Genomic DNA, 22971 nt, shown 5'->3' with positions numbered 1-22971 from the left:
GCTGTTGCCAGGGTAGTGCAGGCTGGCTGTGAATCTTACCACTCTCCACGACAGTGACTCTTAAGTGATTTGAAAGGTAACCTTCAGAACAGACTCCATTTATTTGGCAAGGAGAAAAAGCCATCCAAACAGACTGACATAGTTTATATGCAAATTAGACACGGTGGAACTGTGCCTATAAATCGCCTTATTTTTCTCAGGGTCGACACATAAAAAGTCTTTGAAATGGGCCTTCACACTATTTTTTTCTTTCTTTTTCAGTGAAGTATAACGGATATATAACATTCGACAGTTTCAGGTGTACGTCAGTGATCTGGCATTTTCTTAGCCACTATTTTTAGCACCTGCCTTTGTGATTCTACCTCCAGGCGCCTGCTCAAAAAACAACTCATTACTGGTCCGTGAGTTGGCACGCTGGCCACAGTTGACAATGTTTATTTAACATTTATGGAGCACTTTCGGTGTGCTGGAGGCTCTGATGGACACAAAAAAGAAAAAGAAAAAAGAAAAGAAAAAAACCAACCAAATACCATCAGGACAGTCTCCTTCAGAAACTTACAGTTCAGGACAGAAGATGAGACACCTACACCAATAATTCTAACACAAGTCAGGCCAATAAGAGGAAAGCAAAATGCTCTCAAAGCACAGTGAAGGGAAAAATCACTTGAGCTGGAGAATCAGGGAAGATGTCAAGATGTTTGGGCGGAATCCTGAACACACAAGTTTGGGAACAGCAAAGATGGGAGCTCCAGGCTGAAGGAGCCATATAAGCACAACAGTGCTGGGGCGCCTGGTGGCTCAGTCGGTGAAGCGTCTGCCTTCAGGTCAGGTCATGATCCCAAGGTCCTGGGATTGAGCCCCGCGTGGGGCTCCCTGCTCAGCGGGGAGTCTGCTTCTCCCTCTGCCCCTTCCCTGACCCTCCCCCTGCTCATTCTCTCTCTCTCTCTCAAATAAATAATAAATAAAAACTTTAAAAAAATAAACCTAACAGTGCTGATACCGTAGGGCCCAAAGGGCAACCACCCATAACCCAACTTGGCTCTAGCCTCCGGGTCATGAGCAGGGGACCGAGTCTTACTAAAATAGCAGAGACCCTCACAATGAAAAGGCCACTGTGCTGACAACCTTGTAAGTTCGGAAGGGTTGTCTCCAAGTATGTTTCTAGACACAGTTATCCACTAAGGAACAAATTGAGGAAGACACTGTACCTGCCATCCTTAATGACTTCACACGTCCTGTTATTGATTTCATTATCCATTTTATGACGAGCCTTTGGAAGAGAGAAGGAGAAAGGTTATCTTAATCATCTCAGAACAGAAGGTACTGACGCACTGCAGCGAGCAGAAAGTTGCCCGAGCAATCCTTACCACGTCGTCCACCAGGTCTTTGATGGCCGTGATGCCCAGCACCACGAGCAAGGGAACCAGGGTGGTATACCAGGCCAGGGTCGAGATCTCAGGGATTGCCTGAAAGAAATACAAAGTAGACATGTGTGCCCAGGAAGGCACAGCTTCTGCAGGTTGCTGTGAATTCCAACCTCTGCCATCACCCAAGTCTGTACCCTGCAGAGCCCGCAGGAAAGGAAAGGCATCCAAGCCTCCAGCCACCCTTCTTCCTGCCGCCCTCTCTAGCTTCTGGCCTCCTGGAACAGACCCGGGAGGACATGCATACACGGGCTCTCCACTCTGGCTGCTCAGCCAGTGGTCGCCGAGGGTCTCAGGGCAGAGGCCAGCACGGCAGTAGGTGGTGGCTGCCTCGGAAATCTCATGACTGCACTGGGCATCCTTGGGGGCCATCGCTAGAAAGAGGCTGGCCTCCCAGGAGGCCTTGTCCCCTTCAAGTGAGAATAAAAGATTGGGAGGCAAGTTTAGTAAAGATCTCTTGTAATCGGATCATCAGGCCATATAATGTAGAGGTTAAAGTGACAGGCTTTGCAGTGAAGTTCCCGGATCCAAATCCGGTCCCGCTTTCTCACTTAGGGCTTTAGGATTTTGAGCAAGTTCCCTGAACCACCCCCCCCCCCCAGCTCTCCGTTGCTCTGCAAACTGAGGTTATGATAGCCCTCGCCTCACACAGTACAAGCATTCAGTAAAGTAACAATGAAAGCAAACGGCCGTCTCAGGCTACAACTATTACTCTAATTTACATTGCTCTATCTTAAGAGACGATGATTGGGGGTTGGTTGGAAGAGAGGAAGATCATTTGCCACATTATTATCCATGTGTGTAACTCCTCTTTTCCTTGCTAGCGGGAAGGCAGGCAGGGAAGAAGAGCTCGCTGATGACATAGCATCGAATTTTAGTGTTTGCCTCTCCATGGGCCTGTTTCAAAGGCCCCCCCCCCCCCAGATAACAGGACCATTCTGTACTGTCAGGCCAGTAGAATTCATATTCCACTACGTCTGCTGGGTAGCCGTTTCTCCCTCGTGCTTCCTCGCCACTCCCTGCACCCTCCACCCCCACCTGGACACACACAAGCTCCCATTTTCATGAAGCCCCCTGCGTGAATCCTGGCGGATGGGACTGTTTTCCAAACCCAATACAGGATGTAAAGAATCTGATAAAAGGAAGTGGCTGTGCTGTCCTTTGTAGCCTCACACCAGGGGCTAAAGGTCGATACTCTGGTTGATACCCCACACTGGAGGGTGTAGGGTTCCTTTGATGATAACAACAGTTTCTAGACAGGTAAAATGGACACTCTGCAGATAAATGAATCCAGTGCCACAACGGAGAGAAAGACTCAGGAAAAGAACAGGCCTTCTGTCCGCATGAAACCGCTTCACAAAAATAATTTGAGAATTATGACCCAAATATTAATACAAATAAGTAATATTCTTGAGGAAATCAAGCATCTAAAGAAAAAACAAAGAACAAGCACACACAAAAATAGAATTTTAAGGTACAAATAATTTTACAAAGTGAGGGTTTTAATTGTATTTACTTCAGGGAAACCAGTTTTAACACTGACATCAGGATGAAATAGAATTTTTAAAAAATACAGAATTAAAGTATCTCCATTTGCTTCCGTTCCCTGTTCACTGAACACTGTCGCCCTGGTTCTGTATGAGGCACTATTCCCTTCCGTGCAGAACCCTGATGTTAATATAACAACTTTCAAGATTATACGTGTCCAAAACCTCAATGTCACTGAGTCATCACAATTCAAAACAGATTTAAGATATCAAAGGGCCTTACCTGTAAGATAAGAAGGATCAGGAAATAGAAATTGGCTGCTCTCTTAAACTGTTCAAACAAATTCATCGGTAGAAAGGAAAACGCATTATACTTGTATGTTTTAATTGCATTATTCTGTTGGGGGGGGGGAAAAGAAAGAAAGTCACTCTACATAAGGTCACGTATTTATCCCAGCGTAGACACACCTGCAAAAATCCCTAAAGCCTGACGGCCTACAGTGACATAGGGACATAAACCAGATAGACACTGAGATTTCCTTTATGCCTTTAATTCTAACCAGGCCTCCTTGACTCCTTGGAGGCTCAGGCCAGAGACAGTAACGAGGAGACATTTCCCCTCAAAGGATCTCCGTGACAAATCTGGCAGTGACCAAGTGGTCGCTGCTGGCAGGTTCCCTGATTCCTCAGAGCCTCTTAGAAAACGGGGCAAAGGGAGACGTCAGCACGGGCCACAAAGCTGGAGAAGGAACACTCTTTTACTGAAGGAAGGATGAAGGCTAGTGTGTAGGCTAAAAGACACTGTTGTGTGTTGAACTGTGTGCCCCAAAACATATGCTCAAATCCTAATCCCAGGACCCATGACTGTCATCTTATTTGGGAATGGGGTCTTTGCAGATGGGATCAAGTTACAGCAATGTCGCACTGGCTTAAGGTGGGCTCTGATCCAATGACTGCTGTCCTTAGAAGACAAGGACAACTGGACACAGACATAGAGACACACAGGGACAAGGCCATGTGAAGACGGAGCCAGAGATTGGAGGGATGTGTCTACAAGCCAAGGAATGCCAAGGATTGTCAGCCACCTCTAGAAGCTGGGGGAGAAGCTTGGAACAGACCCCGTTCTGGAACAGGCGCTCCAGAAGGAACCAGCCTTGTCGACACCTTGACTTTGGACTTCTGGCTGCCTAAACTGTAAGAGAAAGGATTTCTGTTGCCTTAAACCAGCCCATTTGTGTCCCTGTTACAGCTGTCCCAGCCAACTGAAAGTTACATCACAACACGTAAGCACACACTTGACAGGTGTTATCATATTTTAAAGGTAATAAGGATTTTTGAGGTGAAAATATCTTCAAAGTCTCCATCACAGGCAGAGAAGGGGAAGAGAAGTTATCAAGATTCCTTTCAAATTCTTACTACTTTCAAACACAAGGGCTTCTCTGACATTATTATAAATTCTTACATAGAACGTTAAGAGAGCTCTGTGCACACACAAGGAAAATTTCAATCTACCTAAGTTTATTTTGGTCTGTGTCAAGCCACTCTTACTCACCTTTATGAAACTGGATGTAATGAATAAACGTGATATTCTGTAGAACGGGCAATGATTATCAACGGCCCGGGCCAGGGAGATGATGGGGAAGGCAGGTAAGCACAACAGCTACTGGAAAAAACTGGCTCTTCGTAAAGAGGATTTAGAAAGTCCAAATCAACTTACCGCATACTTGCTCTCCTTAATACAAAAGAACCTTGTGTTCATAAAGTGAGGTTGTTCATGGAAGCTTCGATCATTTGCTTTCACTTGCCACGTACAATCTTTTAAAAAGAAAGAAAAAAGTCCATCAAGCAGAAAATCAGCATACGGTTATGGGCTGAATTGCCTTCCCAGGTTCAGATATTAGAGGTCCGAACTCCCACTCTGTGCCTCGGAATGTAGCCTTTTTCGGAAATCGGGCTAGTGCAGATGTAATCAAGTGAAAGTGAGGTCATTAGAGTCGCCCACTCCCCAACCCAATAGGGCTGATGGCCTAAAACAAAGTAAATTTGCACACAGATATGCACAGTGGGGACGATGAGGTGAAGTCAGAGGGAAAACCCGGCCTCCTACAAGCCAAGGGGTGAGGCCTGGAACAGACCCTTCCTGTCCTTGGCCTTTGTAGAAACCCAACCCTGCCCACACCTTGATTGCAGACTTCCAGGCTCCAGCTCTGTGGGGTTATCAAGTTTCTCCTGTTGAGGCCGCCCGGTTTGTGACCCTTTGTTACGGCAGCCTAGCGAGCTAGTGGACGTGTTGCAATCTGACCCACTGTCCACAGAACATCGGAGTTCTAGAAGAGTAATCCTCGTTAAACAGGACCCAACCAAAATCCCAGAGCCCCGGAAGGTCACAGCGAAATTAAGCCAAATTATTATTTTCAAACTCATGTACTTGGTTTGTAAAGTTTAGAACCCATTACACATTTAGTGAATGGATAAATCAAAGAAAAAGGCCACCACCGACTAACGCAACACTCTCGAGGCCTGATCACAGATGATCACTGCTTCACCTCATGTGCTTAACGTCACATCCACCGTACTGAGCAGCCTCAGTCCATTCAATCGGCTCGTCCGAGTTCCAAGGAACCTGAGGACGTCCACGGCATCTCTACTGCTGGGCGGGGGAGGGGGGGCAGGGAGGGACATTTCTCAGCAACAGGTGTCTCGTGAAACCCTTCTCCCTAGCTGCCATACCCCCTGACCCCAACCACCCAGCACTAACGCTTTCTACCCTGATTCTCCTTGGAGATAGCTTTCTCCGCGCTTACTGGAAGATGCTGTCTATGGGTTTAGAAGAACTAGTCCTAACTCCTGTGAGATCACGTCTTCCTCATTCCCACCCTAACCACAACCCCATTCCTAACATCTGTGCTTATCATCCCCGTATTTTTCTGTATCGGTTCATCAAGTACCCCCCCAAATAAGTTGTTCGGGCCAGTTTCGAGCTAATATCACTTGGATTCTTCCGTGAACTGCTTTTCCTCCCTCAACACTGTGACCTTCCTCTCTATCAGTGTGGGTAACTGCTCTTCCTTGCCAGTGGTTAATAGTATCTTTTTTTTTTTTATTAAAGATTTTATTTATTTATTCGACAGAGATAGAGACAGCCAGCGAGACAGGGAACACAAGCAGGGGGAGTGGGAGAGGAAGAAGCAGGCTCATAGCGGAGGAGCCTGATGTGGGGTTCGATCCCTTAACCCTGGGATCACGCCCTGAGCCAAAGGCAGACACTTAACCGCTGTGCCACCCAGGCGCCCCCAATAGTATCATTCTTTTTGTCATCTCTAGTGAGTCCACAGCTGGCTGAGGACTCGCTGGAGGTAGATTTTTGAGTTGACCTGTCACCCCCCATCTTATAAGCAATTGTCCCCCATCCTGTGGTGATAGGAATTCCTCTTACTGAGTGTTTGGTCCTCCCTTCCTTCCTTCCGAGCTTCGGCGCTGGGCTTGAAGACTCCCTGGCTTCCGACCTACCCACACACGTAGCCCTCACTCTGCAAAACTGAAACGAGGGTCTCATCACTGCAGGGTTAGCTGCTCTGGCAACAGACTGGCGGGTAGTCTCCGGGCCTGCAATCAGCACACCGGGCAGCTCTCTGGGGGCACACCACCCCCCACCCGCCCCCGCCATGCTGAAAGTACTCGTGGAGGATATGCTTGCAGACCTTCCCAATGAATAGTCAAGGTAAAGCTCGCAAGGTGAGATCTAATTCCTCTCCGGCTCAAGTCCTTTCTAACTCAGTGGATCCCCCATTGACGGAGCCCAGCACCTAATGGAAACTTCGGCTAAAGGGACTTTTCCAACACAGAGATGGCGCACCTGGCAGTCAGGCTACATCTACAGAGGAACAATATTTCCACCCACCTGGTTTGCTTTACCCATCTCCTGACTTCTTCTGTCCCAGGACGTGAAGCTCCATAGCTAACATTGCTCAGTGCTTACTACGTATAAGGCATCATGACGAGGAGTCTGGTTTCTCCATGCATCTCCTGTATGGACTGGCCCTGCTTTTGTGACCCGTGCTCCAAACCACCCTGAGAAGTCTGCCCACGAGTCGAGGTGGGAGGGTTGCTTACGAGCATAGGGTTAACCTTTCCACCCAGAAAGGTGGAAGTCAAGTATCAGGCCGCGCTTGGTTTCCTAACAGGAAGGGATCAGCATGCCGCTGCTATGAAATCTCAAGACAAGGATGTCATCGATGAGGAAGGGAAGTTGAGGAAGCACCTCTTTGGCTTCAGGTCCTCCACTGACTTGGGTCTGGACGTGTGCACTGGATGAACTTGCTCTGTGGGACATACATGAGTGGGTCAACCCAGTTTGGATGCACCCCTCCCTCCCTGGCTAAGTGCCAAGGGAGGGAAATTAACAACTAAAGGGACTCAACTATTTTTGGAGATGGGAATATATTAAAGAACATTTATAGGTAAAGAATTCTAAAATTATCGGATTGTTTTTTTTTTTTAAGATTTTATTTATTTACTTGACAGAGAGCAGGAGCAAGCACAAGCGGGGGGGGGGGGGGGGGGGGGGCGCTGAGGGAGAAGCAGGCTCGCCACTGAGCATGGAGCCAGACACGGGGCTTGATCCCAGGACCCCGGGATCATGACCTGAGCTGAAGGCAGATGCTTAACCGACTGAGCCACCCAGGCCCCTAAAAGTACTGATCTTATACAATTATCCAAATAAAGACATACTTTTGAAAATACTGTTTCATTTTTTGAAATGATTCATTTTCTAGACTTTTCCCTTAATAGAAAGTACAGATAACATTGCAAAAGGGACAAGTGTGGACTACCGAAGAATGCAAATAATTAACCTCGTTACTTTTTTAAAAACCACAATACCATTACTAAAAATTCCTCTTGCATCATTTTGGCTGCCATGCATTGGGTAATCATACTGATTGTGCCATTACAAATGGAACTGCACCCAGCCTCTCTCTAGCAGAAGTGCAATTTTATCAAATGAGAAAATTAAAATGGAACTGCAAAACAACTCATAAGCACTGTTACAATGTGTGCTGTTCCACAATCGGAGTATAATGTATGCAATCAGAACACTTCTTCCCCACTCAATAGGAGATCTAAATAAAAGCAGGTAAAAAAAAAAAAGTATTTTATAGGGTAATCTTGAATCCATTCCATGTTACGATAACTTGAAAATGTACGTGCTTTTAATGGTTTACGTTAGCTTGCAGATGGCTTGCAACACACCTCCTGCTACCAGTGTCCCAGAACTTCATCGGGCTGCTGTTCCTAAACCCCAGGAAGGCTGAGAAGGAAAAGAGACTGGATTCTTCAAGAAGCAAGAAAAGGTCAAGGGGAAGGGATAAAAATCAATCTCAGAAAAACTCAAGAGGAAAGAATAAGCTGCCCAGTTAATGAGCTAGATTCATTGCCCCTACCCCCTCGTGGCTCTTTTTTGTTTGTTTTCATTTTTAATTTAAATTCAACTTAGTTGGGACGCCTGGGTGGCTCAGTCGGTTAAGTGTCTGCCTTCGGCTCAGGTCATGATCCTGGGGTCCTGGGATCAAGCAGGGAGTCTGCTTCTCACTCTGCCCCTCCCCCTGCTCGTGCGCTCATACATTCTCTCTCATATAAATGAACAAAATCTTAAAAATAAATAAATTCAATTTAGTTAACATATAACGTATTATTAGTTTCAGGGGTAGAATGCAGTGATTTATCAGTTGTATATAACACCCAGTACTCATTCCATCACGTGCCCTCCTTAAAGCCCATCACCCTGTTAGACCATCCCCCCATTCACCTCCCCTCCAGTAACCCTCAGTTTGCTTGAAATTTCCCTCATAACTAAGTCCCCCAGCCAGTGGCTCCTCTGTCTGTCCCACACTACGCCTCATCCCCACCCCATTTTGATGTGGATACTTCTGACAGAAAGGGTGACATTAGTCACCTCAAACGGGCAGTGAAGGGTCTACCAGAAATGCCTTTGGTCTCTTAATTTTACGCTGTGATAACACCTTAGGGAGACTGGAGAAAGTAACCAGTATGTCTTTATCTGCAACATGCTGACCTTAACCACAGAATTTTCTAGTTAAGTTTAGAAATCTGATTGCAGTCAAATAATCAGTAACCCTACTTCCAACAAGGTCCCTTGTTTGGTATAATTCCGATAAGTCGAGGGCAGACAAATTGATGTCTTCTCCTGGTTCTCCTCTGAGTGTCGTGCTAATTGCTTGAGGAATATTTCAAGTGGAGACCATAAGAAAAGTGAAAACAGTGTTCTGTGGTTAAATACATTTGCAAAGACAGCATATCGTACTGCATCCCTCTTTTGGAACTCAGTGTACCCACTGGTATGTCAAAGGCTCAGAGAAGAAATTTATTTAATTGTATTCAATTCAATCTTTTCAAAATTAATGTGACCACGGGCACATTTTTTAAAAAATCACAGAACACCTACTAATATGGTTTGAGAAATGCCGCGCCAAAGCGTATGTCTTTAGGAAGGGCAGCAAAATAGCACTTGGAAATATTTGTCCTTTTGATCAAACATTTACGAATTACTCACTTGGAACAGAAAACTTTACTAGACATTTGGACCACAAGGCTACCTTACAGAAAAAGAAGATAGCTTGCTCCCATTTTCTAGACTGAAAATACTAAGAGAAGAATTAATAAATTTTCCAGCAAAAAATGCACATATGTCCCTTTGGTTAAAAGGTATGAAGATAGCAGCTAACAATGTAAAACCATCAATGCATGTGTCCAGATATGCATGCAACATCAGCCAGCTATGGCTCAAAGTCGTCCCCAAATTCGGTAACTGAGCGTCCAGTACATCTAAACATTGCCAAACGCTGTTCAGAGTACTCCCACCATCACCTAGACCTTTGACGGCTGCCATACAGAAAGTAAGTTCCCCTGGCCCCTCGTCCTTACTGCTGCTTCTGAATTCTTGCTTATAGACATGCCAACAACCAAACAGCTACGGATTGGTACGAACTACAACAAAGCAGCAGAATAAAAAGATCTAAAGTTTAATGTCAAAAAGGAAAACCAACAACCCACAGAAGAGAGAAATGGGTAAAGGACATGAATAGACATTTCATACGAAGGGAAATTCAAATGATTCTTAAATATGTGAAAAGATACTCGAGTTCATAAAAAAAAAAAAAAGAAGTGCGGTTCTTTGGGGTGGTACCAATTTTTAGCCTACAGTGGCAAAATATTGGCGAAGAGGAAAGAATCTGACGACACACTGGGTTGAAAAGACAGCGGAGGGCCAGGCCCCCTTAAGTGGTCTCTGTGAACAGCAACTGGGCTACATCTATCAGATTTTAACACACACTCACATGCACTGGCTGATGGAGCAATCCCACTTCTAGGAATTTCCCCCCCATGTATATATTCATGCACAGGAGAGATGACACGTCTCAGCACTATTCAATGCAGCCCTGTTTATCAGGAAGATTAGAAACAACCCAAATGCCACCATGAGCAGCTAGTTAACATCCACATGACAAAAGTCTATGCAGTCTGCATGAAAGAATAAGGCAGCTGGGGCGCCTGGGTGGCTCTGTTGGTTAAGCGTCTGATTTCAGCTCAAGTCATCTCGGTTAGGGCCCTGGGATGGAGCCCTGTATTGGGTTCCCCGCTCAGTGGGGAGTCTACCTGTCTCTCTCCCTCTGCCCCTCCCCCTGCTCATGCTCTCTGTTGCTCTCAATAAATAAAATCTTAATTACACTAAGGGACAAAAGCAGGGGTCTCTATTATACCGTGCTTTCAGCAATGGGACACACGGAATTAATGAACAGGGACGCACGCATATACATGTACTGGCACAGGTGTGTTTATGTATCTGTAGGTAAACAGGGGCACGGGTAAGTATTCTTTGCACGTACAAGTGTGTGTATATCTCTGGAAGAACAGCTGAGAAACTGACATCAGTTTCTTTCTGCGAAAGGAAACCGCATGGCTGAAGGACAGAGGAGACAAGGAAGGAGACCTCATCTTCACTGTTCCCTCCTATAATTAGATCTATATGCATGTATTACCTTTTAAAACAATATGCTTACAATTCAATTCCTTCCCTCTATACATTTACATATAAAGCCAATATGTAAGTTGCTTAATTTTCTTATGGTCATTATACCATTGTAGTTACTATTTTAAAAAATATTTTTCTAAAGGCAGTGGGACGGTGGGTGGGAATAAACCAAGAGTGAACAATACAGGAAAAGATGGAAGCCTATGGGGTCCCGGGTTCCAACGTCCAGCCATCAGACGGGAGCGGCACGGTCACATCGTGGTTCACCCTGGTCACACTCACAGCAGTGAGCAGGATGTATCTGAAGGGAACAAATCTGGAGGCAGAAGACCACTGCGGTCACTGAAGGGAGAGTGGATGTGAGTCTCGGCCAGAACTAAGGGACTGGAAATGGAGAAGCCAGATTCAAGAACCGCAGGACAATGGTCTGAATGTGGGCAAGGGAGAATGAGAAATCAAAATGAAGCCAAAATGAGAAAACGGTGACCCCGGGATGCCAGCTGGGGTAACCAGGTGGACAGAGGTGCCGCGGACGAGCTAGAGGACACAGAGGTGCGAGTCTAGTCGGGGGGACTGGCGAACGGAAGACACCCATAGGACGTGTCGGGGGAAACCACCACCCGGGAGCTGCAAAAACAGATCTGGACTCCAGGCTGAGGTTTAGGGCGGAGATCGAGATTGGAAGGTACTGGACCTGCAGATGTGGACTGAAACCAGGAACGTGAATGGATCGCGTCGGAAGTGAGCGTGGAGGAAACAGAGCTAAGAGCAGACAAGACTGAAGCAGCAGCGGAGAGGAGGAATCCAGGGACGAGACTCTGAGGCTCGGGGAGAAGTCAGGAGAACCCGTGTCACAAAAGTGAGAGTGCAGGAGCATTCGCAGCAGGCAGCGACAACCCAGCGCGCAGGGACAAAAGATGCCCGGTGTCGCGGAGATCAGAAGGAGATCAGAATCCCGTTGGTGCCCTTATGGAAATGAGAGGAGTGTCCTCTGGTTAAGAAAGTAAAGGGGGGTTGGGCTCATTAGGTGGTGGTTTTAGGACAGAGAGACTGAAGGAGCCGGACAGAGAGGGTGAGGACCCAGGAAGAGAAGCGGCTGCGGGGGGTGGGGGTGGGGGCTGTCCAGGCTCCTCCTCCCCGGGGGAGGGGTGCAGAAGGAGGAGTGAGGGTTTGCACAGCCTTGAGTTCCTTGCGTTTCTTCGTGTGTGCGCAGATGAGGCGGCTCAAAGCGGGCGCCGTCAGAGAGCTCATGAGAGGGTGAGAAAGGCATTAACTGCGGGCGGGCAAGAGTTTGGAGTCACGGACTGATCGTGTCCATCTGCTTGTTTGTGTGGTGTTTGTAGCTTTCAGCCCTGTTGTTCCCTCTACCCCCTCCCCCCAAAAACAAACAAACAAACAAAAGGCTCAAAAATGGATGGAATGAAAGCAAAGTAAAAGGCCAAATGCTGCTGCTTGGGTATGCACACGCACACGCGCACACACGCACACGCGCGCACACCCACACCCACACGCGCACACACCCACACCCACACGCGCACACACACACAGCTTTGCTCCCTGGTCTTGGCACTTGCTCCACCAAGCGAGACCAAGTTGCGTCACCAAACACCTGGTGACAAATGCAGACTCTCGGGCCGCACCCCAGACCCACGGCAGCAGGATGGCATTTTAACAAGACCCCAGATGGACTCCTCTGTGCCCTGACTGTGCGAGGAGCGGCTCTCAACCCTCCTGGAATCCCCGAGAGGGGCTTTTTATCACATCCTGAGGCCCAGGGCTCCAGCCCCAGGGATTCTGGCTTTAGTCGGGGCTGAGCCCAGCGAAGGTCCCCAGTGATCCTCATTTGCAGGCGAGGCTGTCATCCCCTGCTCAAGAGCAGTGTTCTTCCTCAGCCTTTCTCCTGCCTCCACCCCCCCCACCCGAGGGTGATGGAGGGTGACGAGTGCTCCCCAGAGCCCCCCCTCACCACCCAAGCAACACACCGCGGGGTCTGGGGCAGGCAGGACTTGGAGTTTGGGACTGCCTTTAGAAATAAACGCCTCTCCCCGTCAGAGAATCTTTATTCTCTCGGTGCTTTCCAAACTTAATGTGCATACGAATCACCTTGTTAACAGATTCTGATTGGCCGGTCTGGGCTGAGCCAAGGTTCTGTATTAATTAGCACCCCGGTGAGGCGAGCAGAGAGACCTCGCTCTGGGGAGCAGGTATGTTAGGGGATGAGTCACAGGATTGTCCTGATGTGAGGCTGAAACTGGTGGGATTCATTTTATTTTTTTAAACAGATTTTATTTATTTACTTCAGCAAGAAAGAGAGAGCACAAGCAGGGGGGAGGGGGAGAGGGAGAAGCAGACCCCCACGCCCCACTGGGCGGGGAGCCCGACACGGGGCTCGATCCCAGGACCACCGAGAACATGACCTGAGCCAAAGGGAGACGCTTAACCGACTGAGTCACCCAGGCACCCTGGGATCATTTTAAAATATGGATCCTCCCCTTGCCTCACTCTAGACCTACCTTCTCAGTATCTCCAGGGACTGAGCCCAGGCACCCAGGGAGTTTAAAAGCTCCGCACAAGATTCTGTTGCACCAGCAGGACTGAGAACCCCCGGTTTGTGCAAGTGTCTCCCTAAGGCGACTTCTATCATCAAAAACCTACTTTAGAGACGCAGGTTTCAAACGGGCCCTCAGAAAAGCCACTGCCGCGTAGGCCTCCACGAGCAAGAGCTTCCGGCTTGAGGTTCAGCCATAAATGACATTACTCGAAAGCAAGTTCTACAAAACGAGATAGCACAGTCCCCCCCATTACAAATCACTCAGGCAGGGACACCCCACAGCCTTCGTTCTCTAAGCTGCCAGTTACTGTGGTATTCACAGAGCCAACGTGTAGAAGGCAGCCTACAGCTTCTTCGAGACAAAAAGTAAGTAGCCAGAGCAGAATTTCCACACGGGGTATGCATCGAAAAGTCAAAATGCATCCCCTTGAGTGGAAAATAGAGCCCCCCAGCACGTTTCATGGATTTCCTAGGAGTTACGTATCTCAGTGAGCCGATCTGTGTTTGGTTCCCAGATAAAAATGAATTCAAAGACGCTCTAGAGAGCCACATCCTGAATTCCAGATTCTTCGCGGAGGATACCACTTTCAACAGGTACACACCTGACCTCGCCCGTTGCCGCCACACGCAACCTGAAACCATGCCGAGCGAGGGCAACTTCCTTGACTGAACATTCCATCTTAAGCACTGCCAACCACTGATCATCTCACCCATGAACAGAATTATGAACAACAAAATTCTGAGTGGGAGAAGAGTTTTAAAGAGATGTAGCTTGGGGGCACCTGGCTGGCTCAGTCGGTAGAGCGTGTGACTCTTGGATCTCGGGGTCATGAGTTCAAGCCCCATGATGGGCCTTGAGCTTACTCTAAGCAATGAAAGAAAGAAATGCAGTTTTGTATGTTCAGGTACAGAGAGCCACCCACCCCAGGCAAGAAGAAAGGTCTCTGGGGACTGCGTCCAAGAACAGCTCGATGTGAACGAACCAGCTGCTCACGGGCACACACTTCAGAGGCGTCCGGAAGCTGTTCTGTGAGTGACTTAGCATTCCCCACATGATGCTGTTCATGCTATTATTTGGCTTTAAACAAAAAAACAAAACCAAAGCTAAATAACGTTGGACGCTCTGTGTGAAGTGGCTCCAATTTCAAAGCAGTAGAAGCAAAACTCGTTCTGATACGCAGCAGTCCCGTGTCTCAGCTAACATCGAGCACAAAAAGGGAGGCAGGGCGGGCAGGTGTGCGCCCCCCCCCCGGAGCCCAGGGGCTGGGGGATGGCTGTGCCACGTGGGAGTGTGCGCGTGCGCTTATGGGACGGGTGAGGGGCGAGTACTCACCGGACAGACTGCTCCCCTAAAGTACCTGCAGTCACCCTCTCCCTAAGAACTTGCCACTTACGTGATGCAGCAAAACCCAGAAGTCCGTCACCTCCCCTCCCGGGGATGGAGGTCTGGGAGCTGAAACTCAGTGCCATCCATCACCTCGTGGTTAAGACTCTGAAATGCTCTCATTTCCCAGCCACAAGGCTGCTTCATTCCATGTTCTTTCTTACCACTTCATTATATCTTTTTAGCTGCCAGTGCCGGCAACCCAAGGAGACGTCCCACCGATGTCCCGGACTAGTGAGGGTCAAAACAACAGCCCTCTCTGCTCGACCTACAAAAGGTCAACCCTCTCTCCTTCCCCCTGCATTACACATCCCTACCAATGGCTCCGTTATCCACGGAGGCAGAGAGCACTCTCCAAAGGTGACTGCGAGAGTATCTCCCAACCTGCAACGTGACCTTCTCCCTCCTCATCAACAAAGGGCATCGAATCTCCCTTGCCTTGAATCAGACCTAGCTTCAGTGACTCTCCGTAAAAAAGAGATGCTCAGCACAAGCATGTCGCCTGAATTCTGCAACCAGCTTCTGCTTTGACCTTGACCTTTTGGGATGCTGGTTCTTCAACCCCCCCCCCATAGAACACTCCCACTGCAGTCCAGTGCCGTGTTGGCAGAAGCCCAAACCACGCAGAGATGCTTCCATCTACAGACCCACTTGAGCCTTTGAGTTACCCAGCTCAGGTGCCAGACATGAGTGTAGAAGCTTCCAGATGATTCCAGGCCCCAGAGGTTCAAATCACTTTGGTTGTTCAGGTCTTCACACAGCTGAGGGCCCAGACATCCTAGAGCAGAAGCAAATCACCCCTGCCACGTCCTGTCTGAACTCCAGACTCACAGTATCTGTGAACACCATGATGATGACTTTGTGCCAATAAGTTTGGAGTGGTTTTTCATGCAGCAACAGACAACTAGACTATCCACTGGGGCGTTAAAGCCAGAAGGTATAACTCAGGCCTCCGTTTCTCTTGACCCTCGGATCTAATGGGATTTGTGAATGTCAAATCCCTAACACTGATCATGATCTGTCACCCTTCTCGCCATCTTGGTTTGGGTCCTTACCAGTTCTTACTTGGATTATTGTCTACTCTCTTCTCCCTGCTATTGCCAACATGGATTTCTAAAATAAATCCATGTTCCTGACATATTTATTGAGTGCCTTTTCTGGGCTTTGCATGGGATAAACATGGCCCCAAGTCTCATGAAGCCAACAGTCTAGTGGGAGAGAGTCACACAGTCATCCAAGGACATAATCCTAAGTGCCCTCAGGGATATGAAGGAAAGTGCAAGGGGTTCATACAACTGGGGGTCTGCTCCAGGCTAGGGCTGGGGCTCACAGAAGACTTCTCTATGGAAGTGACAACTCCATTGAGAGCTGAAGGATGAGAAGGAGCCAGGCACAGGGAAGGGGCTGCACTGGGAAGAGTGGATGGAAAGTCACTGGCTGGGGAGGTATGCATGAATCAGGAACTGAGGGTAGGACGAGGTGATGGAACAGTGAAAAAGGCAGGTGGCTGGGACAGGACAACAGGGCCAGATCACATGGGCCTGAGCAGCCAAGGGAAGGAGCTGGAGTCAGATCCCAAGGGCAGGGAAGTCATTTCCCCCCGATGAAGACTGGACTGGGAGGAGCAAGCGTGGCTATGGAGCAGCCATGATGGCAGGAGGCCACTGCACATCTAGCCATGTTATTTTCTGCCTAAAAAGCTTACATGGCTCCCTGGGGCCTTCAGGGGAAGGTCCAAACTCCAGCATGGCTGTTGCCCCACCCTCATCATCTAGGCTCCAAAAATGACCCGCAGTTACCTGAACACTCAGCTCCTTGGAGCCTCCCTTCACGCTGCCTCAGAGTACCGTGCTCCCGACTCCAATGGGGCTGATTTCCCTCTCACGCGTACTGAGGACTCAGCTCAGGGGTCCTCACCTCCAGGAAGCCTTCCTTGCCCAGAGAAGGCCGCTGAAGAACACACCTGATTCCCTATTCACACCTGTGTTGAAACTCTGATGCGTTCAACCACAAATGCCCGCCGTGCCTCTACAACCCGCCAGGCAGAGCCTGGTGCCCTGACACGACCCTCCAGCCTCCCCTCTCGCTTCTCCCAATGAGCTCCTCCCCATCTCTCACTTGGCAGCTCAAGCATGCCTTTTACACAAGGAAGCAGGGCAGGCTCCTATGTCCCAGCCCTCGGAGCGGAAACACAGGTCAACCCATTACAAGACCAAGTCACTGCATGAGTGGGGCTCTTTCTGCGAGGTTTTGCTTTGTCCCTGCGGTCTCACGTGTGCATGGGTGAACTTCTCCACCAACAGAGTTTTCTGCTTTCTCTGTTTGGAGAGACTGATGCCTTGGCCTCCTGCGGATGTGCTGAACTACCTGAGACCAGGTGGAAGGCTTCGCCTGAGAAACCACTGGGGTCTAGGAAAGCAGGGGGGTGGGAGTGGCATGAGGGACCACAGGTCTGCAAACAGAAAGGCTGGAGAAGGCGGTGTTCATGGGAAAGGCTTATTGGATGGCAGGGGCAGGAGTGACCTTAAATCACCCCAAATTTCCTCAATATGTGGGCACACTCATTGCCGGGAAAACAAACTATTCTTCATCCCATCCTCCTCTGCAACCATGCACCGCACTTGGATTTGGGGACAGAAGGAGCTGTTTAAAAGAATGAGTCCACAGCTGCAGACTGGGGGGGGGTGGTTCCAGGAGACTCTGAGTACCCCAAAAGAAGTAGAGGGGGTCAAGAAGAAGGTCTGATGCTGGAAAGAAGAGGGGAGATGATGGGGAAGGGTAGACATTTTCAGTTTGATATGAAAGCCATGAAGGGAGGAACTGGCCAGAGGGGGTGGTGGGGATAACAGCTACCATTCACTGAGCACTTACTGTGTGCCTGAAACAGTCCTAAATCCTTTACATTGATTTTCTGATTTAATCTGCACAAGCACCCAACGAAGCAGGTACCGATATCATGCCCATTTCACAGATGGGCACACTGAGGCACAGAGAGGATAAGTCCCTTCCTCAAGGTCACACAGCTAGAAAGTGGCAAAGCCAGGGCTGAAGCCCAGAGTCTGCACCCAGTGTCCCCCCTCTTCCCCACCACGCACCTCGCCTCTCAGAGTAACAGAGATACGGTAGGTAAGCAGGTTAACGGGAGTCAGCTTGCCGAAGGCAGGCCTGTAGAGAGAGAATGGAGTATGAAGGCGGATGTGAACATTCTCCAGAAGGAAGGAGAAACAAGAAGAGTGCTGGGAAAAGAGGATGTTGCTGCCTGCCGAGGAGGTCAGCTCTCCCAAGGAGAGGCTGTGACGAAGGTCAAGCGCTCCAGAGACAACAGGTTGGAATATGATGGCAAAAAGCTCACTGGGCCTGGCACAGGGGTTCTTGGTGACTTTAAAGAAAGCGTTATGCACGGGCTGGTGGGCAGCCCGTGGAGGGGAAGAACCCAGGGGAATGGGAGGATGTGGTGCTAGAGGAATGGGTTTCCAGAAGCCTGGCCATGAGAACAGGAGACAGGCCACCAGCCCAAGGCAGAAGGCAGGATTCAGGGGAAAACGTGCTGTAGGACAGGGAAGCCGTGAGGACGTGCGTAAGCCAGCAGAGCGGGAAGACGGGGGAGGTAATGGGTGAGGCAGTGTGGCCGAGGGGGTCAGGAGACAGCTTTCGTCCTCATCCTCAGGCTCAGAAAAAAGAGCCAGTTTGCATTCATCCAGGAACCTCTCCCGAGCCCTTACTCATTCCCAAGGACTTCATCTGGAAACTGGTTCCTGACTGGCCCAGAATTACCCAAGGGGTTGACCTAGGGGACACCAGGATGGTGGGATGGTTTAAAAAAAAAAAAAAAAAAGGCAAATTAAAAAACCCCACAGCATTCTAGAGTCATGGAATTTTAGACTGTGGCTGAATAAAATTAAACCGGTTTCTTTAATGCCTCAACTTCTTGGATCCGTTTAAGCTAACGGACAACCTTAAACTCCAAGAAGACGTTGAAGAAGCCTGAGTTTCTGGTCTCAGGGGCCACAGATCTGTGTGTGTCCCTGGAGCATCTGGCAAACCCTGGGAAATATGCTGTTCTCGCGTCCTCAGCAGGAAACGAGGGTCGGCCCCACAGCATGGGAAACATTCCCATTTGTTTTTGCCCGTCCTTGCTCCAAGTAAACTAAGGGTAAAACTATTCCAGTAAAATCTGCGGGTTTATCTCCTCTGCGGCACATTCTGACAGCATGTTTACCCTCGCTCCGGAGTCTCACGCACACCTTAAAGGTCCTTCAACTGAACAGCACTCCGAATGGGTCTCTCGAAACACTTGCTGAACTCAGCTGGGCTAGAAACCAACTTTCTGGGGCGCCTGGGTGGCTCAGTCAGTTGGGTGTCTGCCTTTGGCTCAGGTCATGGTCCCTGGGTTCCGGGATCAAGACCCGTGTCGGGCTCCCAGCTCCGCAGGGAGACTGCTTCTCCCTCTGCCCCTCACCCCACTTGTGTTCTCTTATTCTCTCTCTCAAATAAATGCGTAAAAATCTTTAAAAATAAATAAATAAATAACCAGCTTTCTGCGCTCAGACGATATTGCTAAAGGACTGAATGTGGTTCGTGCCCTTTTAGGCACTGCTCTGGGATGGGCATGGCCTCCGGCGTTCCTCGGCCCCACAGTCCTTCACAGAGTGACTCGTGCTCTGATTTCTTTGAAGAAAACTGTCCTTCATATAAAATGTCAAGACAGACAGAGGATGGTTAAAATGAAAAAAGTCAGAATGACACAATCTTATTAATTAGGAAAATGACCAAGTGAGATTATAAAAAATAAATAAAAAGGGAAAAGGAGGGATGCAGAGGGAGAAGGAAGGGACGGAGGGAGTGAGGGAGGAGGGGAGGAAGCCGATCTGTTGGGGACATGCAGGGCAGAAATCGAATGCAGGGAAAGAGGTTCTAGCATTTACTGAATGTCCTCTGTGTGTTTGGGAAGGGCAGGCAGAGGTGTTAGAATAATATTTCTGAAAGTCACAAGCAAGGTCATTTGACAGGAATTTTAAGAAATGAGAACCACCAGGGGTGGGGGGGCCTGGCTGGTTCAGTTGGTAGAGCATGCGACTCTTGATCTTGGGGTCGTGTGTTTGAGCCTCACACTGGGTGTAGAGATTACTTAAAAATAAAATCTTAGGGGCGCCTGGGTGGCACAGCGGTTAAGCATCTGCCTCCGGCTCAGGGCGTGATCCCGGCGTTATGGGATCGAGCCCCACATCAGGCTCCTCCGCTGTGAGCCTGCTTCTTCCTCTCCCACTCCCCCTGCTTGTGTTCCCTCTCTCGCTGGCTGTCTCTATCTCTGTCGGATAAATAAATAAAATCTTTAAAAAAATAAATAAAATAAAATCTTCAAAAAAAAAAAAAAAAAAAGATGGGGCGGGGGGTCCTGGGAGGTTCAGTCAGTTAAGCGCCTGCCTTCAGCTCAGGTCACGATCTCAGGGTCCTGGGATCAAGCCCCGCATCGGGCTCCCTGCTCAGTGGGGAGTCTGCTTCTCCCTCTCCTCTGCCCCCCGCCTCGTGCTCTCTCTCTCAAATAAATAATCTTTAAAAAAAAAAAAGGAAAGAAAGAAATGAGAACCACCAGATTCCCCTAAAAATATAAGCCACCATTGGAAAAGACTACGAAGAGCCAAAATCAAGTCTGGGCTCCCTCGAGGCCTCTGTTTCAACAGTAGAATTCTGTAAGGAAGATGACCTGCAAACAGAAGGATCAGGAAAGGGCCCTGAGTGCCAGGACATGAAGGTGGAGTTGGAAAAAACCAGAGGTGAGAGTTTCCACCCACTACGTGCCTCCCTGACGTTTCTGCAGGCACCCAACCCTGGGCCTTTGTTGCGTCCTGGACCACACATCTGATAGCACGGCACCCGCACCAACAGCAAAGTTCACCTTGAACCTCACGGAGCCGGTTCTCTGCCAACTCATCGGATAGCCACATATGATAGCAATTCCGAAATTGTGCTAGGAAACTGAGAGGTGCAGTGGGGGAAGGAATGAGGAAGAAACACAGCATTCAGGACTGGGGCAGTCAGCTAGAACTCCTTTGCTAACTTGTCAGGCTACTTCGGCTTGATCCCCCTTCGAACAACATCCAGCCTGGACCTGTTAGGACAGACGCCACATTCCTGTCCAGATTAGCAGTGTTTCCATTTTAATTTAGCTCAGTTATTATGATTTTAGTACCTTCTGCTTCAAGGCAGAAAGCACTTACGCTTAACACTCAACAGACTGAAATTACAGCCAGAAATCCACAGTAAGTTCTGATCGTTCTAAATGTTTGCTATGGAAAACCAAGGACGGCAAACAGTCTACATGGGTCGATGGCCTGCCAGGTTTCAGAGCCCACTGTGGGCGGAGTCCTGTTTGGACACGTGCTCTCCCCCATGGACAAGCGCCCCCCTCATGGGGGAGAGAGGCAGCCTCTGGCCAGAGCAGGAGAAACCATCCCACGAGTGGCATTTCATGCCTGTTGCTCTTCCTACTGGTGAAAATGGTTTGAAAAACCCCACACAGACTAGGGAGCAGAACCCAGCAGGAAAGATGAGGGGAGCGGGGAGTGACGCAAGGGAAGCCAACTTCAGGGGAACCTAGGAGGACAGATGGGCTAGTGACGGAGACTTTGGGGAAGCCAGATAGAATCAGATGGTATTCTGACCGAGGCTGTGGAGACAATACCCCAAGAGTCAGAAACCAGAACTTAGCGGAAATTTCTGTAAATGAGAAACCGAAGCTATTTAGCTGGAATTCTAGGGACCGTGGAAGAAATATTTTCCACCTGAAATCTGGAGCAAATCTGGGGCCTAAGGAGGAAAAGAACAGCTTCCTCGTGGAGCAGGACAGCTACAGGAAAAGATCACATTTGCTTACCAGGGTGGGAGAAGCATCGGAAAATGAAATAGAAAAGCCGCAGGGGGAAAAGCCTCATCATCAAAGTAAGCTACACTCTGTCAGTCTAAATGACGGACTGTCTAGGGCTATTTTTAAGAACTCCTGGGAGAGCTGAGTGGGAGTGACAGAGACCACGTGGCACACGGAGCCTAAACACCATTACTGTCTGGCCCTGGCCTCTGGTCCAGACCCGGCCTCGGAGCTCCCCCAGTTCTGGGCAGATGGCACCATTCGCTGCATGTATGACAGGCCCCTCCTAGCAAGCAGAGCCCACACCACCTCATAGTCACAAATGACTGAGCAAAAGGTATGGTAACGCCAAGCTTCCTGGGTGCAGAACAAGCAAATTCTTCCATACGCAACTCCCTTCTAAAACTAGATGCTAAGCAACGCTTGCCATTTTCCGGGCTGACCCGGCCAGGTAAGTCGAGCAGCCCTGCATGCTGAGGATGACATGTGCTTGTCCGAGCCCAGCGACTGTTCTCCCAGCTTCATCCGCAGAGAAGGAAGAGACCCCCTGGACCAGGTAACATGGACCGGCTGGCCTTTGCACCTGTCACCGCTGCCCCGTGGGGGCTGACATGGACCAGACCCAGGGTCCAGTCCCAGTGAGGTTACCTTTTCGGAGGGTCTCCCGGGTTTCCTCGGCTTCTCTGTTGATTCGGTTCTGTTCCGGTTCAACCGCAGGCCCCTGGTCGTCAAGCTCATCTTCAGTTTCATCGTCACTATAGGGAACCACTTCATCATTAGGCTGAGAATCCTCCTCAAAGGTCGTTTCTGAGTCTCTTTCTGAATGCATGCTGCTGGCAAACTGGAACCACCTGGTTTAAAAGAAACCAGAGTGAATTACGACCCGTGCCCAGCGTTTGGCTGAATTCTGGCTGCGTCCTGTTACAGGGCCCTTTTAGCAGAACACTATCTCACTCACAAGCAAGGATGTCTGAATAGCAACCCAAAAGTTCAAATTATCGTGGAAATAAGAACAAAAGCATCCGTTAGGGATTAAATGCTTCAGTGAGAATTAACAACAAAAATGCAGCTGCAAACTCTTCTCTTAAAGCATACACAAACTTTAAGGTAGAATTTCAAGTTGGGAGTCTCTACCCAGCAAAATAAATTGGATTCAAAACCAACATTAAAATAAAATGCAACAGCTGATAAAATACCAGAGTACAGCAGG

General features: G+C 48.9%; 1 protein-coding gene across 1 annotated transcript in view; it reads right to left on the bottom strand.

Annotated features, from left to right (window-relative positions):
- Window positions 1-22623, bottom strand: part of ATP8B1 (ATPase phospholipid transporting 8B1) — a 61764-nt gene extending 39141 nt beyond the window's left edge. The window contains exons 1-5 of the mRNA XM_008705311.2: window positions 22410-22623; window positions 4629-4726; window positions 3195-3308; window positions 1368-1466; window positions 1209-1270 (exon numbers count right to left, since the gene is read on the bottom strand). Of these exons, the coding sequence (XP_008703533.2) occupies window positions 1209-1270; window positions 1368-1466; window positions 3195-3308; window positions 4629-4726; window positions 22410-22590 (554 nt within the window). The 5' untranslated portion in view covers window positions 22591-22623. The remainder of the gene's footprint in view (window positions 1-1208; window positions 1271-1367; window positions 1467-3194; window positions 3309-4628; window positions 4727-22409) is intronic.
- Between the last annotated feature and the right edge of the window lie 348 nt (window positions 22624-22971).

The sequence above is a fragment of the Ursus maritimus genome, unplaced genomic scaffold (assembly GCF_017311325.1).
Source record: "Ursus maritimus isolate PB19 unplaced genomic scaffold, ASM1731132v1 scaffold_18, whole genome shotgun sequence".
Classification (NCBI taxonomy): domain Eukaryota; kingdom Metazoa; phylum Chordata; class Mammalia; order Carnivora; family Ursidae; genus Ursus; species Ursus maritimus.
The sequence above is the reverse complement of the archived record's forward strand: the minus strand, read 5'-3'. Positions and strand labels throughout refer to the sequence as shown.